The sequence below is a fragment of the Martes martes genome (genome assembly GCF_963455335.1).
Source record: "Martes martes genome assembly, chromosome: 16".
Lineage (NCBI taxonomy): Eukaryota > Metazoa > Chordata > Mammalia > Carnivora > Mustelidae > Martes > Martes martes.
Window position 1 is genome coordinate 30,114,801 of NC_137904.1, and position 19,855 is coordinate 30,134,655.

Genomic DNA, 19,855 nt, shown 5'->3' on the forward strand with positions numbered 1-19,855 from the left:
TGGTTCTTTTTTTTATTTACTTATTTATTTATTTATTTTTAAAATGATTTAAAAATTTTTTAAAGATTTTTATTTATTTATTTCACAGACAGAGATCACGAGTAGGCAGAGAGGCAGGCAGAGAGAGAGGGAGAAGCAGGCTCCCTGCCCAGCAGAGAGCCCGGTGTGGGGCTCGATCCCAGGACTCTGGGATCATGACCTGAGCCGAAGGCAGAGGCTTTAACCCACTGAGCTACCCAGGTGCCCCTTAAAATTTTTTAATAAACATATAATGTATTATTAGCCCCAGGAGTACAGGTCTGTGAATCGCCAGGTTTACACACTTCACAGGAATTATGCAGTTCTTACAGAAAGATGACTTTTTAGTTACTTTAAAATAGTTAAATGTGTTTTTGATTTTTAATGATTTTTCTTTTTTGATAAACATTTAGTGATATGGTGAAAATATTGTGTTTTATTAAATTATTAATGCCATAGAAATACTATTTCATCTCCTGTGAATGTCATTCAAGAATTTTTTTAAATTTTTATTTTGGGAAGTACATAATGTTATTTAAAGAAAGTAGTATAATGAACCACCACGTACTTACCTAGTTTCAACAATTATCAATTCATGGACAATCTTTTTCATTTGTACCTTTCCAAAGGTCATTTCCAAATGACCATATATAATTTATCATCTAAACTGAGGTCTTCTGATTTGAACAACTGCCATACTAACTTAATTCTGAAAAGTCTGGTCAACATGTGTACTGGAAATGTCCTGGGCCAATAGGGACATGCATCTTGTACATTTTTTACCATCTGATCTCCCAAGGTTTTTCACACACAAGAATCTTCTTTATCAGTATCCAGTATCCTTGTTAACTATTTCTACAATTCCTCTTTCATGCTGCTTATGCTACATTTACTTTGAACCCCATTCATTCTCATTTTTTTGCAGGTGCACTGTTGCTTTATTTTCCTGTCTGAATTGGCCTTTATACCAGCACCCTCCTTTCCCAGAATGTCTTAATCCTGCATATCTTTCTCGGCTGAGTGTCTGTATTAGTTCTTATGTGAACTATTTCCTGACACCTTTGGCTTAAAGTAACCTTGCCTTCTTTTAAGTCCCCAAAGATAGCAGTTCTCAAATTCTGTTGGCAGAACAGTAGAACTTCAACATGCTATGGGAATCAGGGTGCTCTGGTCACATATACTCAGGAAACGCTGCTTTCTGTTGGAGAATGGCAATGGTGATGAGCATTTTAACCTGCTTAAATTTATTTACTGCATTTGCATATTTCTCAGATTTATTTGATTACAGACCTCTTTAATTACTCAACACCCTTTGGGAATGCTTTTATAACACGTAATCGTTGTTTCTGTTAAGATGCTTAACTTTCCATGTTACTGAATGCATTTTGTGTTTACTTGTTCTGTCTCTGCCACTAGGCAGTGATCTCCTTGAGAGCAAAGTTATCTAGCTTGATTTAGATGAAGGAAGTAAGGGCCACATGGAAAGTATAATATATCCATATGTTCTAGCTAACTTAAAAAATATTACTGATGTTTATTTTTGCTTCTTGTAAGAATAAAACTCAGTTTGCTAAAGATGAAAACATTTATTACAAAGATTTTCTGGTTTCAAAGCATCAGTGGTCCTTTTCTAAGATGTTTGGTTAGCCAAAATGGTTTAGAATGTAGTGCAACTCTTTTAAAAGTCATCAGATGAGGAAGAGAATTATTAATATAGGATCAGTACTGATTTCCAGGAAAAATGATATATAGGACAGAGCTGGAAATTAATAGTGTTTTGTGGATATTTAAAGAAGTGAATATATGTTTGGATATATGAGTGAAGTTTCTCCTATATATTGTGTTAGAGTAAATCCAGAAAATCTGAAATTTGAAAGTTACATGTTTGTAGTCATCATCTCTTAATTATCTCTCCAGTATCTGGAGTGTTTCTCCTTTTGGGAATAGGAGCTTCTGTTTTAGTGAGTCTTTAGCAAGTACAAATTGTTAGTGAAGTTTGATAAAAATGAATGGGAGAGTGAATCATTATTACTTTTTCTTAATGCCTTTGTATTTTCTTTTTAAGTTGATATCCTTTGGGACATCTTATTTATTTGAGAGAGATAGTGAGAGAGTGAGTGAGTGTGAGCACATGAGTAGGGGGAAGGGCAGAGGGAGAAGCAGACTCCCAGTTGAGCAGGGAGCCTAATGTGGGGCTCAATGTGGGGCTTGATCCCAGGACCTGGGATCATGACCTGAGCTGAAGGCAGACGGTTACTTAACTGACTGGGCCACCCACGCACCGCCTTTGGAACATCTTTGTCATGTGGTCCTAAATGCTTCCCTTTGTGTTGCTGGACCCACTGAATAGTTGAAATAAGTATTATTAAAGTATTAGGCTCTCTTGTATTCTGTGACTTGTTCATGATAAGAAGTGATCTGGAAGGATGCTTTACGAGTGTCATTCAAGTGCTTTATGAGTGACCTATAGTTTTATTAGTAAGTCCTGGTCAAGTGGCTTGAGGCCCTAAGAAGTGAATTTTTAGTAATTCCTGATCCATTAGGATTATCACCTCTTCTTTCATTGTAGTATTTGTAAAATGGCTGTCATGATTTGGGGATGCCATAGCATCTATTTAGTGTGTATTTCATTAAATCTGAAATGTGTATTACTTAAAATGTTGAAAAATAGGGTAGTATAAAAGTACATTTCTAGGGATAAAAGATGGAAATAAGTGTAATAAACTGTGTATTAGAACCCAGCGATATCTTTTGAGGGTGTTTAGTATGGTCGTCAGAAGACAGGATAGTATGTAGCCTTGGGAGAAGAGGGCTGGAAAGGTATATGAGAAGGGCTTTTGGGATTTTGTAATGTCCTGAGGTTTTTTGTTTTGTTTTGTTTTGGGTACTGCTTATGTATATATGTTCATTTTGTTGATGCAGGTGCTTCTGGATGTATATTATATTTGAATATATAGTTCACAGAGTTGAAAAAGCATCAACAGCAATGACAACAACACGTTTGTGATTTGTCTCCTCATGCTCTGAGTACTGTCTGTTGTAGCATTCCACAACAGCTCTTCCCAACCCGTCCCTTTCATCTGTGAATACCCCAATCCATAGTGGGAACGTACCTCATTTCATACTTCTGTTAAGAAGTATCTCATTGTTAGTTACATATTATTTTACTTGACTGGAAAACCCTAGAGATTGAATTTATGTGAGTGATGTAGGCTTGGTAAGATTGATGATATTTGGCAAATATTTATATGAAGGAGTTTAGCTTCTTGTCTCTGAGTTACAGCTTCACCTAAAGTGATTTACATCAACACATTGAATAAAATTTCGCATAACCTGATATTTAAGATCAAGGAACAAATGAGCCATTTCCTAACTTGAAAGAAACTTCTTTTTCTTTAATTGCAGCATCTCCCCCCCGCCCCAACTCTTTCTTTACACAGACTGAAACTTTTAGCGAATGGAACCAGTCATGTTTCTGTGTGTTTCTCTGAATTTGGGCTAGCCCACGTATATAAGCCAGTTTGCCTGGGGCGCTTAAAAGTTGGTGCAGAGGCAGTGGGCATACTGAGATTAGCATTTGTTGTAGCCTCTTTGCCTGTGCCACGTAGTTTTTTTCCAGTGATTAGTTTCTAATTCTTGAAGAATTAGGGCCAGAGCGCACATAGAATGACAAATTCTCCACTTAATGAGGATATTGTTTTGATGGTGCAGACATTTGATTTCTAAAGTAGCTTGAAAAGCTCTTGTATAATACAATTGTGAGTGCCTCAGTTATGTATGAATACAATGATGGGGCTGTAAAGTAAGTAGAGACAGCTGTGTCCATCAGAGAACCCATCATGGGAATTTGTGCCAAAGGGTAGAAGGATCAGGTAAAGAGAGCTGATAGAGAACTGGAAAGGGAAGGCAGCCAATATGATGAGAAAGGAGACACCTTTGTATTTGCCTGTATAGAAATGGTGGCCTTGAGCAGCTGTCTAATGTGGAAATTCAAAACCCATGTATGGTAAAGAAAACAAAAGACAAGGACTGATAGATGTCATTAGCAGTCATTTCCAGTGTGCTTAAATTGAAAGTTAGATATGAAGTCTCTGGAGAGACCAAAGGATTGTGCAGTAAGTAACTTTTTCCAGTGGCCTCTGTTTTTAACTTTGAGGAGGAAAATTTATTCCTTACCATCCAATGCTATTTCTTACTGTTATTATGTGTATTCTTCATTTATGTTAATGATTAATAACAAGGATAAGAAATTAAAGGATCTCAAAAATGCAAAATTATTTTTATTATTATTTTAAAATGTTTAGAAGCAATTTATAACATTTATTAGGAGAGATTGGCAGGTGAATGTGAGGTCTAAGCCCAGTTCAAGTTGAAGTCAAATCTATTCCTATTCTTTTGGGTTCCCATCTGTATATTGCCATGATGTTTTCACAGCCCGGGCAGGCACCTGGAACATAGTGGACAATTAATGAATGTGTGTGCAATGAAATCACTTGTAATTTTTCTGTCCTCTCCACATAATTCCCTACCCATTGAACCTCCACTGGCTGTACTCTTAAATTCATGATGTGCTTGGGGTGCCTGTGTGGCTCAGTTAGTTAAGTGTCCGACTCTTGATTTCAGCTTAGTTCGTGATCTCAGGGTCATGATATCAAGCCCCACATTGGGTTCTGTGCTCAGTGGGCAGTCTGCTTGAGATTCTCTCTCTCCTTCTCCCTTTGCCCTTCCCCCATGCACGCATGTTCTGTCTCTCTCTCTCTCTCAAATAAATGAATAATTCTTTAAAAAAATTCATGATATATTTATGTAAATGAAAAATGAAGCAAAAATAAATCAGAATGCTCATGGAATTTTAAGAGGATCATTAATCAGTTGTAAGATAGTCAAATCCCTGAAGTGATGTTTAATATTTTATGTGCTTCTATGTTTTCTGAGGAGTAGTGTTCATAGTTTTTTTCCTGGACTGCATAGAATATGTGGTCTTTTGTGACTGGTATCTTTTACTTTGCATAGATAATCATAGTTCATCTATGTTGTAGAATCTGTCAGTTCTTCTTTAAAAAAAGTATTTGGGGGATGCCTGGGTGGCTCAGTCAGCTGGGTGTCTGCCTTTGGCTCAGGTCATGATCCTGGGATCTAGTCCTGCATCAGGCTCCTTGCTCAGTGGGGAGCCTGCTTTGCCCTCTGTCTGCTGTTTCCCCTGCTTGTGGTCTCTCCTTCTCACTCTCTGACAAATATAATAAATAAAATCTTTAAAAAAAACTAGAAATGTTAATAAGACTAAAGGACAAAGAAACAAATAATGAGTAAATACAACTACCAGAAATGTGGAGAAAGAAATCATAAGAGAAAATATATCTACAATACTGTTTTATAAAAAACCTGTATAAGTGGATCTGTGTAGTTCAAACTCATGTTGTTCAAGGGTCAACTATATTTTTAATTCTCTTGGGTGTAAGTATTTGTGTAGACATATGTTTTCATTTCTCTGGAGTATGCACCTAGGAGTTGAATTTCTGAGTTATATGGTAATTCTATCCTTAACTATGTGAAGAGCTGCCAGGCAGAGGGACTGCATTTTACATTCTCACCTGCAGTGCATGAAAGTTCCAATTTCTCCACATTCCCACTGTTGAAACTCCATTCTGTTTTTCCTCTTTCTTAGTGATGTCCTTTGAAGTTTCAGTTTTGATGAAGTCCAATTTATCTATTTTCTTTTTTTAAAAGATTTTATTTATTTGAGAGAGAAAGAGAAGAGGGGAGGGGTAGAGGGAGAAGGAGAAGGAGAAGCAGATTCCCCTCTGAGCAGAAAGCCCCATGCAGGGCTCAATCCCAGGACCTTGGGATCATGACCTGAGCAAAAGGCTGCCACTTAACCCACTGAGCCACCCAGGAGCCCTTATATGTTTTTTCTTTTATCACTTGTACTTTTGGTGTCATATCTAAGAAAGCATTCCTTTTTTTTTTTTTTTTTAAAGATTTTATTTATTTATTTGGCAGAGAGAGATCAAGTAGGCAGAGCAGCAGGCAGAGAGAGAAGGGGAAAGAAAGCAGGCTCCCCGCTGAGCAGAGAGCCCAATGCGGGGTTTGATCCCAGGACGCTGAGATCATGACCTGAGCTGAAGGCAGAGGCTTAACCCACTGAGCCACCCAGGTGCCCACATTTGGTTCTTTTTTCATGACATTTTAAAAGGGGGAAATTTTCAAAAAATATTTTAAAGGGGGACGTTTTCTATAGGCCATATTTATATTAATTTCTTCAGCTCTGAAAATATCTATGGAATATGTATATGAATTAGGTTACTCAGTGGGAGTGTAATAATGAAATCTGTGAAATACTGTAGAACATATGTCAAAGTGTATTATCTTTGTACTATTTTAGTGTGCCTTTGTCCTTTGTATCTGTCTATAATATGTGTCCATAATGTGCATTCAGTGGATATAGTAGTATCATAGTTACCTACAGGTCAGTTTTCCCAAAACCCAAAACATCCCCAGCAGAACCCTTTAAACGCTGAAATAAAAGTTTTTTTAAAAAGATGAGTAAAAAATTAGAAAGCTCATACCTTGTATTTCACGTGACATACGTACTTTTTCTTAGGGCCATTATCTTCTTTAGAAGTTATCTTCTTTAAAAAGGAAAACTCAGAATAGGTAGTGATTGAAGGAGCTCAAATGAAAACTGTGTGTGATGGGAGTTAGGCGCAACTGATGAATCATTTAACCTTGTATCAGAATTAATGATAGACTGTATGTTGGCTAATTGAATTTAAATTGAATGCTGTAAGAAAAAAAAGAACAGTTGCATTTCTCTACTACGGTATTATATTAAAAAATAAAATTAAAATGTAGAAAAGCCAGAAAAAGAAAAAGAAAAAGAAAAAGAAAAAAAAAAACAACAAAACTGTGTGAGGGGCCCAGTAATGGTGTGTGCTTCTTTAGTGCCCATGAACACCATGACACTAGCATTTTAAGATGACAGTCACTGCTGCACACAGCATTTCTGAATCAGAAAGCATGTAATACATGTTAGTGTGTGTGCTTTTTAAAAGATTTTATTTATTCATTTGAGAGAGAGAGAAGGAGCAGGGGTAGGCAGAGGGAGAAGGTGAAAAAGCAGCAGACTCCCCACTGAGCAGAGAGCCTGATGCGGGGCTTGATCCCAGGACCTGAGATCATGACCTGAGCCAGAGGCTCAGATGCTTAACTGACTAAGCCACCCAGGTGCCCCAACATGTAATACATGTTTAAGAAAGATGCCTATTTTTTTAAAAATAGTTTAAAATGAAAGATCTGGCTTTTAGGTGAGCACACTATTTGAGTATTTGAAAAGTTTTTTTTATGTAGATGACTTTTTGCCAGTGTCATATAAACATGCTTTGATTAATTTAGGTGCATTTATTAATCTGTTCAAACATATTTATTAAGCTGTGTTCAGGTATTATTCTACACAGTGGAAATTCAGCAGTGAACACAAATTCTTACATACCCCTCTAATCAAGTGGGCAAAAGACAAAATAAATTTAAAAATAATAATATATTAACAGAACATGTAAATTATTTTTATTATTGAAAGTAAATCTTAAAGTAGTTCATTATTGTTCTTTTTCTCATTATTAAGAGAAACATGAAACATGTTTTGCATGAAACATGATCATACATTGATAACTCTGTTCCTCTTAAGCTCAGTAACATACACTGGGACTTTCTGCTAGGTAGGGAATTGTTAGGTGTGCAGTTTACATTTCAGGTTATGCTATTTTTTTGCTCTTATGCTCATATGATTCGTGTAATTTGGCTATTTTGCTAGTGGAAGTAAAGATTATTGTTATGGAATCTGACGTCTGTCTCCTGATTGTATAAATTTAGATTCTAACTTGGGACCTAAACTGTAAAGTAGAATACTTCAGTTTGATCCTCAAGTGTACCTTTTAGAGGAAAACATTTGTAAAAATGTTAAACAGGTACTTGTGGAATGAGAAGCCAGAAGTTCTTTAAGTTAGGCTTTTTATGTTGTCTGATTCTGCAGTTGCCTTTGAGTAGTCCCTCTGAAGTTTTGTGAGACAGTGGAGTATTATTTTGTGTAGTTGACAGATGAGTGCATTAGACTCAAAGACCTTATTGGCCTGGCCAGGAGCAGAGAAGAGAGCCTCTAGGATGACAGGCATCACTTACTTGACTGAATCATGCTGAGCCTTGTTTAGTAGAGTTCAGAAAGGTGGTATTGGAGTTTCCATGCAGTGATGGTGTTCACTGTCACGACTGTGTGATTTATTATTCTTTAAAGGAGAGAACCACAAGACATTCCTTCCTACTAGTTTGTTATTGGCTGGACTGAAAGCAGGAAGAAAGAAATTGAGTGTCTAATGTAAATACATAGGAGCGTGTACATTAATTTTCCATCATCTTTCTATGGAGGCACTCTTTGTGAATTACTTTGCTTCATTGGTCCTTTCTTTAGTACTTGTTCTGTTTTTCTCTTCCCACTATTGTATCATATTCCCTTTTAGGTGTATGTCTTCATTATCTTTTGCCTTTAAATTTCTGAACCAATTGTACCCTTTCTCTTTCCTCTCTAAATACTGTTGCTTGACTTATAAACTTTGTTTCCTTTTAGCTTCTCTTTCTTGTTCTAGGAATAACTGTATAAAATACTCAATTTTTGCTAAAAGTTATAACCAGTTCTTCCCAGATTTGTTTCTTATTGGAACAGCATCAAACCAAAAGGAAACTGTAGAAGGGGGAAAAAATGAACTTCACTTAGTTATTAAAATAATGACTGGTTTTATGGGGATTTTATGTGAGACTTGAAAAAATAAAACCATTTGGCTGTTTTGTTTTTATGGCATCAAAATATGATGTACCAACAAAAATTTATTAAGAAATATCTCGATATTGCCATTTCAAATTTTTCAGGCTGCTATCCTTGTCCAGGGCCCAACATGAATCCTATTGCTCTTGGGAGCCGCTGGCTTGCTTATGCAGAAAACAAGGTAAGGCATGGCTCGTGTTTTGATCATTTGTAATGGAGCAAGTGTTGAAGAGTTTTCCAAAGGTGATCACCAACCAATAATGAATGTTTTACTTACTAGTTTGTTTTCTTTGGTTTGGTTTTGATTTTAATCAGGCACCCAGTAGTTATCCTATTTCCCTTATTGCTTAGGATCAGTATTTGGGCTCAACCTTAATTTTTTAACCTTAGTTTTATAGAGCTTTATTCCATTAATCTTAGGCACAACATTGATATTACCTTAGTAGTTTCTGTGGAGCTAGAAATCAGAAGGCAGGGATGACTTTTGTTTTTATTGGTAGATTGGGAACAGAGCCATAGAATAATTTAATTGACTTTATGTGTCTACAGCTAAATCTAAACAGGGGTTCAGCCATTTGTCTTAATAATTAAATCACAGTGATCACATTTTGTTGAATTTTCCAGTTATTTATCAATTTCATTTATCTATTACAGTCATAATAGTAAATGAAGATATTATATTATTACATGAAAGAGTTTTTTTGTGTCCAATTCAAAGCCAAAGACAAATTTGAATTTTCAGAAAGAAAAAGTGAAATCCTTTTTATGCCATGTTGTGCTCTGCATGTGAATATAGAATGAAATCTAAAAAATATTACAGACTTCAAGAAGATTATTGTTTTTTATTTCATTTTAGCCTGCTTGTGTAATTATTACATATTAAGAATAATAGGAAATAATATTTATTGAAGAATTTTTGACACAAGTCTGAATATGGCAAGTACAATAATTATTTGGAGAAACCACAGAGCGTGTAAATTTCTGGAATTCACAAAATCAAGAAACTCCTGAAGAAAGTTATTTTTGTAGATAAATTTCTTGATACTTTTCCCAAAATTCTGTTTGCAACAGATATTTTGCATCTTACTGAATGTCATAATGCCATTTCTAGTATATCTCATAAAAATAACTCTTTTCGGGGCGCCTGGGTGGCTCAGTGGGTTAAAGCCTCTGCCTTCGGCTCAGGTCATGATCCCAGGGTCCTGGGATCGAGCCCCGCGTCGGGCTCTCTGCTCAGCGGGGAGCCTGCTTCCTCTCCTCTCTCTCTCTGCCTGCCTCTCTGCCTACTTTTGATCTATGTCTGTCAAATAAAGAAATAAAATCTTAATTAAAAAAAAAAACTTTTCAAAATATTTTCAAAAAAGACAAGAGGCATACAATTCAGTGGTGACATAATGATATCTTCTAATATTTATATCTGTAATACGTTTCCTTAAGTGCTGGAGACATCCAAGAAGAATATGCATAAATTGTCTTTTGGCTCTTGTAAATGTATTCTCACACATGGGAAACTACACATTTAGAATTGTAGGTGTTATGCAAATAGTTACATGTTGTTTTCTAGCAGAAGGAACTCCCTTCATATATGCATACCTGGGTGTGTGCCAGTTGTCTTGCTTGTCTTGCCTTTGTAGAGATAAGTGTCATTAATATCGATATTCTATACAGAGACCAGAAAGTGTAGTGGCATTTACAAGGAGTTTGCTAATCAGATAACTGTACCATCCTTTGAGGGAAATATTTTTAGATAAATGTCTTTCCATAGTATTTACAAAAATGCTAGTATTTATTAACAGTTTCTGATTGCTTTGGTAACAGTTTCTGATTGTTTTGGTTTTTGGGCTGAATATGGAATTGCAAAATTTAATTAAATTTTGGAGTAACAATTTATTTCAATGAAAATGCTCTGACTAAAATTTTAAGCAAGAGGCTATATATGGGAATGCAAGCTGGTGCAGCCACTCTGGAAAACAGTATGGAGGTTCCTCAAAAAGTTGAAAATAGAGCTACCCTATAACTCAGCATTTGTACTACTAGAGATTTACCCCAAAGATATAAATGTAATAATCCGAAGGGGCCCCTGCATCCCAGTGTTTATAGCAGCAACGTCCACAATAGCCGAACTATGGAAAGAGCCCAGATGTCCATCAACAGATGAATGGATAAAGAAGATGTGGTGTGTGTGTGTGTGTGTGTGTGTGTATTACACACACACATAGATATATCTATATGTACATATATGCATATATGTATGTACATTTCCTATACATACATACATATATATGTGTATACACACACACACACACACACACACACATAACATGGAATATTACTCAACCAGCAAAAAAAAGAAATCTTGCCATTTGCAACAACATGGATGGAAAGAGAGGGTATTATGCTAAGCGAAGTAAGTCAATCAGAGAAAGACAATTATCATATGATCTCACTTATATGTGGAATTTGAGAAACAAAGCAGAGGATCATAGGGGAAGAGAGGAAAAAATGAAACAAGATGAAACCAGAGAGGGAAACAAACCATAAGAGATCCTTAATCTCAGGAAACAACCTGAGGGTAGCTGAAGCAGAGGACAGGTAGGGGAGTTGGGGTGGCTGGGGTGCAGTGGGGTGGCTGGGTGATAGACATTGGGGAGGGTATGTGTTGTGGTGAGCGCTATGTATTGTGTAATACTGATGAATCACAGACATATACCCCTGAAACAAATAATATATGTTAACAGCAATTTTTTAAAAAGACTTAAATATGAGACAGGAAACCAAGAAAATCCTAAAGGAGAACACAGGCAGTAACTTGTTTGACATCAGCCATAGCAACCTCTTGTTAGATATGTCACCTGAGGCAAGGGAAACAAAAGCAAAAATAAATTATTGGGATTTCCTAAAGATAAAAAAAACTTCTGCACAGTGAAGGAAGCAATCAGTAAAACTAAAAGGCAACCTATGGAATGGGGGAGGGTATTTGCATAAAACATATCTGATAAAGGGTCAGTATCCAAAATATATAAAGAATTCAGACAACTCAACACCCCAAAAATGAATAGTCTAGTTAAAATGGCCAGAAGACATGAATGAACATTTCTCCAAAGACATACAGATGGCCAAGAGACACATGAAAAGATGCTCAACATCACTGATCGTTAGGGAGATACAAATCAAAACTACAATGCGATATCACCTCACACCTGTCAGAATGGCTAAAATCAGCAACACAAGAAACAATAGGTGTTGGTGAGGATGTGGAGAAAGGGGAACTTCTAGCAGTACTGGTGGGAATGAAACTGGTACAGCCACTCTGGAAAACAGTATGGAGTTAAAAATTAAAAATAGAATTACCTTACAATCTAGCAATTGCAGTACTATGTATTTACCCAAAGAATACAAAAATACTAATTCAGAAGGATACATGTACCCCAATATTTATAGCAACATTATATAATAACCAAATTATGGAAAGAGTCCAATTCCAACAACCAAGGAATGGATAAAGAAGATGTGATATGGGGCACCTGGGTGGCTCAGTGGGTTAGGGCCGCTGCCTTTGGCTCGGGTGGTGGTCCTGGGATCAGGCCCTGCATTGGGCTCTCTGCTCAGTAGGGAGCCTGCTTCCTCCTCTCTCTCTGCCTGCCTCTCTGCCTACTTGTGATCTCTGTCTGTCAAATGAATAGATAAAAGTCTTAAAAAAAAGATGTGATATCTATATATATCTATATAGATATATATGTATACACACACATACATATATACATACATACATACACAATGGAATATTAGCCATAACAAAGACTAAATCTCCCCATTTGCGGTGATGTGGATGGAGTAGAGAGTATTATGCTAAGCAAAATAAGTCAGTCAGAGAAAGACAAATACCATATGATATCACTCATGTGTGGAATTTAAGAAACAAAACAAATGAGCATAGTGGAGAAAAAAGAGAGGCAAACCAAGAAAAGGACTCTTAACTATAGAGAACAAATTGATGGTTACCAGAGGTGAGGTGGGTGAAGGGATGGGGTAAATAGGTGATGAGAATTAAGGAGGGCACTTGTGATGAGCACCAGGTGTTGTATGTAAGTGTTGAATCACTAAATTGTACATCTGAAACTAATGTTACACCATATATTAACTAACTGGAGTTTAAATTAAAACTTTAAATAAATAAAAAAATAAAATTAAGTCATAAAGAAAGAGGCCATATATACTGATTGGGTTTTTCTTTTTTTAAAAATTAGTTTTTAAATTTAAATTCAGTAAATTAGCATATATTATTAGTTTTAGAGGTAGAGGTCAGTGATTCATCAGTCTTATATAATACCCAGTGCTCCTTACATCACATGCCCTCCTTAATGTCCAACACCCCATTACCTCATCCCCCCATGCTCCTCACCTCCAGCAACCCTCAGTTTGTTTCCTGAGATTAAGAGTCTCTTATGGTTTGTCTCCCTCTCTGGTTTCATCTTGTTTCATTTTTTTCTCTCCTGCCCTATGATCCTCTGCTTTGTTTCTCAAATTCCATATATAAGTGAGATCATATGATAATTTTCCTTCTCTGATTGACTTATTTCGCTTAGCATTATACCCTCTCTTCCCACTCATGTTGTTGCAAATGGCAAGATTTCATTTTTTTTTTTTTGCTAGTTGAGTAATATTCCGTTGTATATATATATATACTACATCTTCTTTATCCATTCATCTGTTGATGGACATCTGGGCTCTTTCCATAGTTTGGCTATTGTGGACATTGCTACTATAAACACTGGGATGCAGGTGCCCCTTCAGATTACTACAATTGTGTCTTTGGGGTAAATCCCCAGTAGTGCAAATGCTGTGTTGTAGGGTAGTTCTGTTTTCAAGGGGTTTGTTTTTCAGGGCTTCTCTTTAAACTTACTTTTAACTAGGAAAGCTTACAGAAAAGCTGTAAGAATAAATATAGTACAGATACCACAAAGCACACTCATGTACCTTTTCCTTTATTATTTCAGAGTGAGTTGCATATATCACATTACCCCTAAATACTTAAGTTATCAATTTAATCTTGAGAAAATGCTTTTAGCTATTTTACCATCCATATTCCAGTTTTATCAATTAACCCTACCATATCATTTGTAGAACTTTTTTTTTGTAGTTCAGGGTCTAGGCTAGGATCAGATATTATATTTTGTTGGGATATCCCCTTAAATTCTTTTAATATGTAAGAGTTGACAGTCTTGCTTTGTCTTTTCCGGCATTGATGATTTTGAAGAGTATAGCCTCCTACCACTACTCCTTACCTACCCCCCTTTTTTTAATAGAATGATTTTTAGTTTGATTTTTTTTTAATGTTTTCTCTTGGGTATATTCAGGTTATATATTTCTGGCTAGAATTCTACATGAGTATTGTTCTGTATTTCTTATAGTGTAATTTTTTTTTTGTCCCGAATTATTGTGGCTTTCAAATTGTCCCACAATTGACCAAGGAGAGCGCTTCAGGCTGGTTCTTGTGACATGGTGACATGCCTTCATCAAGTTTTTACTTAAAAATTTTTTTAAATTTCCTTACTTGCTATCATAAGTTTTAAGGTTCATCTAGTATCTGCCCTCTTGTCAGTCCTGGAATCCTCTACTTCTGATTCCCCTGTTCCTTTTAATGGGCCATGGCTTTAGATACTTAGCTTTGTCCAGTGGATGTGCTCATTGTTATGGGGCTGTTTTTGCTTTTAGACACTTTCAGTGGACAAAGTTTGGAAACACTGCATATTACATACATACTTCTGTATGTACATAAATCAGCAAATATACATATACACACATACTTATGCACCTACACACATATTTTGGAAATGAAGGGTATACATGGGTATTTCCATAGGATTCTTTCCTTTCATCCTCCATCTCACATTTATATGTCTTTTTCTTTTGCATGGGAGACTGATATCAGCATATTTACTACTTTGTTGACTCCTGTAATGGAAAAAGTAATGGCAGAATTGCTTGCTCACAACACTGTAAATATCAGTACAAATAAAAAGAGTTCAGGATTTTCTTGCAGTTATGTCCATTCCTGTTGCTGCCCAAAACTGAAGATGTGCAAATACTGTGTTGATATATTATTTTGATTAGTTTGTCCTTTATTTCTCACTTTCTGCCTTCCTTCATTGTTTTTATAGTTTTCATTTGACATATAATTTTTTAAAGATTTTATTTATTTATGAGAGAGTGAGAGAGAGGGAGAGAGAAAAAGGGGGAGGAGCAGCGGGAAAGGGACAAGCAGACTCCACGTTGAGAACAGAGCCTGATGTGGGGCTCAATCTCAGGACACTGAGATCATGACCTGAGCTGAAACGAAGAGTCTGATGCTTACCTGACTGAGCCACCCAGGTGCCCCTTAAGTATTTTTTAAATATTTTTTTATATTTATTTTTTGTTTACATGCTTATGTATTTCACTATGTTATGTATATTTATATTTCCCTTTCTTTCCAAAAGATAACATAACACATGTGCTCTTTTGTATGTTGCCTTTTTAACTTATATTTCCTGGAAATTAATCCATTTTATAGAGGTTTGCACTACAGAAATTTCTGATTGTCTTTAATTTTGATGAATTGAGATGACAAATGTAATTTCTAATGAGCCTAAAGTTTTAAACAAAAAGTTCTGGCTTAGTTATGTTTGTATAGAAATGCTGACTCAGTTTTAGTTGAATTGAAAAAGTGATGGTATTGCTTGCTTTCGTAGATTTATTCCTGATTATTTCCAGAAAAAAATGGTAGTATTTCTTAAGACAATGTTTTTTCTTACACATGCAGCAGGAAGCAGCAGAGGGATAACTTTCATAATTCTTTGAATATGTACTTATGAGTGAACAAATGAATGAGTGAGTGAAAGGGTTACTTATTAGTTAAAATGATCTCTTCCTCTCTTTCTTCCTTTCTTTCTTTTTCTTAAGACTATTTATTTGAGAGAGAGCGAGAGTAGGGAGCACAAGCAGGGGGAGTGTCAGGCAGAGGGACAGGGAGAAGCAGGCTCACCTATCGTTTGGAAAATTCCTCACTGCTGACCTTGGAATCTGCTTCAGCAGCCATTTCATGTGCCAGCTGTACATATCCTATTAGGCTTTTAAAGATATTCCATTCTAACATATTATTATTGCTTTGAGGAATTGTTTTTTAATTTTATTTATTTTATTTAAGATTTTTATTTATTTATTTGACAGACAGAGATCACAAGTAGGCAGAGAGGCAGGAAGAGAGAGAGGAAGGGAAGCAGGCTCCCTGCTGAGCAGAGGGCCTGATGTGGGGCTCCATCCCAGGACCCTGGGATCATGACCTGAGCCAAAGGCAGAGGCTTTAAACCACTGAGCCACCCAGGCGCCCCGAGGAATTGTTTTTTAATACAGTGTCAGTGATGAAGAAAATTTTGATTTTCTTCTTCTTCTTCTTCTTCTTCTTCTTCTTCTTCTTCTTCTTAAGATTTTTTATTTTTTTATTTGGGAGAGAGAGTGAGAGAGCATCAGAGGGGGAAGGGTCAGAGGGAAAAGCAGACTCCCCACTGAGCAGGGAGTCTGTTGTGGGACTCAATCCTGGGACTCCATCCTGGGACTCCAGGATCATGACTCAAGCCAACGGCAGGCGCCTAACCGACTGAGCCACCCAGGCACCCTCAAAATTTTGATTTTAGAATAAAAGAGCAGAAAAGCTTATGTATTAATATTTATCAAGTGATCATTTTTTAAATTACATAAACATTTTTTGTTTTTATGTTTTGAAAGAGGAAGATTCTATCTGAATTTTGTAGGCCTTTAAAATAATCCATAACACAATGTGGAGCTGTTCTAGTATTCTACTACTGTCATTTTATTTTTAAAAAATTTTCAGTGTAAAAATCTGGCGAATGAGTGCTTTTCTGCTTTGTTTTAAGAAAACCTAAATTTAGGAAGTATAGGAGCAGTGGAGAATTTAATCCTGGCGTGTTGCTTAGCACATGAGACAGTTGTGCATGTTAAATTAGTGATTCATTTTGAAAATTGACAGGTTGATTTATTTACTCAGTCTGGGGAAGGGAATGCCTTTTTCATTCTAATGGTAATACTAGTAAGCCCTCTGAAGCGGACAGCTACTCTGTGCGTCGTGGTTGTTTTATGCATAATTTGTACCACTTTTCCACTGACTTAATTGAAAATGGAAATATGACATATTCTTTTGTCTCTCTCTCTCTCTCTCTCTTTTTTTTTGTTATCTTTTACAGTCTTTCTGTAGGAATTAAGAGGACAGAACTTCCAATTTGCTAGCATGTTAAATATTTAATGTTAGGAAGTCAAGTCTAAGTCCTTTGATTATGTTATGAAATTTATTTGTGGAAAGATGACCAGATCCTAAATACTACCATTTCAGAGTTTATGAATTCTTAAAGACTATTCATCTTGTAATTAAAAATTGTATTTGAGCATGAAACTGCCTGAGTGGCACCAGTAGATTATAAAACGGGGGAAAAGTGTCTCAGCAGAGCTTTTAGCTGTTTGTCTGAAACACTTGTACAAACGTTCCCACCCACCACCATCATGCTGCACGGTAAATAAGCCCTATCCTAATAGCCTGCAGAGTTAAACAGTTTAAGAGAAATGACTCTCTGGCTTCTCTCTGTCTCTCTTTTTCCAGCTGATTCGATGTCATCAGTCCCGTGGAGGAGCCTGTGGAGACAACATTCAGTCTTACACTGCCACAGTCATTAGTGCTGCTAAAGTGAGTATCAAGTAGTCCCTGGGAGCTGTGATTTTGTGGAGTAACTATCAGGTTTCTCTGCTGAGTTGTATTGAAATGACTCCTTCCCTTTTCATTCACAAATACGGAATAAACTTAAATAAGTTAGAATTATTTTGCCACTCATGAGGATTGATGACTAAATGATTAGGTATTTAATCTCTTGAGGTTCATAAATAATATATTATTTTCTCTTGCAATGATTATAGGGTTTGTGTTCATCCAGTTTTAGCTTTTTTTTTTTTTTTAAGATTTTATTTGTTTACTTATCAGAGGGAGAGAGCACAAGCAGGGGGAACAGCAGGCAGAGCAGGCAGAGGGAGAAGCAGGATCCCTGCTGAACAAGGAGCCCAATGCAGGACTCGAACCCAGGACTCTGGGATTGTGACCTAAGCTGAAGGCAGCTGCTTAATCGACTGAGCCACCCAGGTGTCCCTGTGTTCATCCACCTTAAAATTTTAAATTCTAATTTAAATTTTTAAATTTTAAATTTTAAGTCTTTTAGCTCAATTAAAGTCTTTTTTACCTAATAACACTTGTGAAAGAAGCTTTGCATGTTTTCAGTACTGATTTCTGGGTTCTTTTTCTCTGATTTGCATCATTCTACCTATACTGAATCCTTTCATATCTTTGAACATTTATGAATCTTCTTGACATAGAAAGAATATTATTCCTTAAGAAAATTTGAGTCAAACCCCTGGCGCATTCAAAGACTCTTTCATGTCACAGGGCTGCCCCCTGTGTGTTTGCAAATGAGTTCTTTCTGTGTGTGTGAGGGTTAATTTTGATGATGACTCGTAAACTTTATGCTGATTATAAGGTATTCTTATAATCACTATCCTTTTGAATTGTGAAGTATACAACAAAACAATTCTAATAATAGGGATGACATAGTGAATCTAAATGACAGCATGTAATAAAAAACACAACTATTCAGAAAAGGACAACAGTTTAAAGCAAACCACAGGGAGGGAATGAAAGGTCACACTGTTTTATGTAAAACAAATACAAAAATACTTCAAGATTGATCACAAGTGCTTACATGATGGACTTTAGAATGTGTTCCTAGGTTTCATGAGAAAAGCATTACATGTTTTTTGCTCAGAAAGGAAATGCTGAATGTCTTTATGGTTACATCACTGTGTATTTTAGATTTTAGAATCTTCATAAAAATTGCTTACTTTTCTCCTTTGTGTAAGCAAGAATTATGATGGTTATTTCAAAGGAGAGAAATCTGAGAGAGTAATCAGTGTTATTCAGTTAGTTTATAATAGATCCACAAAATATACCAATGATATCTAATTCTCAAGTATTAGATTCCTTTTGAATTTATCTGTGCCGTATACTTTCACTGGGATAGCTCATTGTATTATTACCTGAATAATTTTCAGTTTACGTGATAAAGGACAACTTTTCAGCTCTGCTTTGCTGTCACAAGTTTGTGTGCCTACATAAAAGGAAAGTGACTTGCTTCATGTAGTAACCATTTTGCTGTTTAACTGTCAGCTGAATGTGGACATGCTGGCATGAGGCTAGACTTAATAGACTTTGAGAAGAACAAGTGTGAACTCCCCAGTTTTTCTATACCACATATTGAGAACTGTAAGGGATAGGTTCATGTCTTCATATTTAAACTCTCAGAAATGATGATGACAACACTTTAATCCCATCGATTTCCAATAGGCAGTTGGTCCCTAATGAAAATGGTGTGGATTGAAATTCACTGTTAGTTCTAGCATTTTATAAAATTCTGGCATTAACTCTTGAATAAAGTAGTTAATATTTAGTTTTTGTTTACTTGCTTTTATCTGATTTTAATGCTAATTCATGCTCCTGTTTATAAATTTACAAAATGAAGGAAGAATAAAACCATGGACATAAAAAACTCCTTCCTTCCTTCCTTTCTTCCTTCTTTCCTTCCCCCCCCTTTTTCTTCCCCCCTCCCTTCCTCTCTTCCTTCCTTCCGTCCTTTCTTCCTCCCTCCCCTGCCTCCCTCTCTCCCTTCCTTCCTATTTTTATTTAAATTCCAATTAGTTCAAATACAGTGCAACATGAGTTTCAGCTGTAGAATTCAGGGATTCATCACCCATATACAACACCCAGTGCTCATCACAAGTGCCCTTAATACCCATCATGTATTTATTCCACCTCCCTACCTCCCCTTCAGTAACCCTCGGTTTGTTCTTTATAGTTAAGAGTCTGTTTCTTGGTTTGCTTCTTTTTTTTTTCTTCCCCATATTCATTTGTTTTGTTTCTTAAATTCCAAAGATGAG

The 19,855-nt window shown here is 36.2% G+C and overlaps 1 protein-coding gene across 6 annotated transcripts in view; it reads left to right on the top strand.

Moving 5' to 3' along the window:
- Window positions 1–19,855, top strand: part of BCAS3 (BCAS3 microtubule associated cell migration factor) — a 581,171-nt gene that overhangs the window by 141,486 nt on the left and 419,830 nt on the right. For all 6 annotated transcript variants that reach the window (XM_080825313.1, XM_080825315.1, XM_080825314.1 and 3 more), the window contains exons 10-11: window positions 8,935–9,011; window positions 17,481–17,564. In XM_080825313.1, the coding sequence (XP_080681439.1) occupies window positions 8,935–9,011; window positions 17,481–17,564 (161 nt within the window). The remainder of the gene's footprint in view (window positions 1–8,934; window positions 9,012–17,480; window positions 17,565–19,855) is intronic.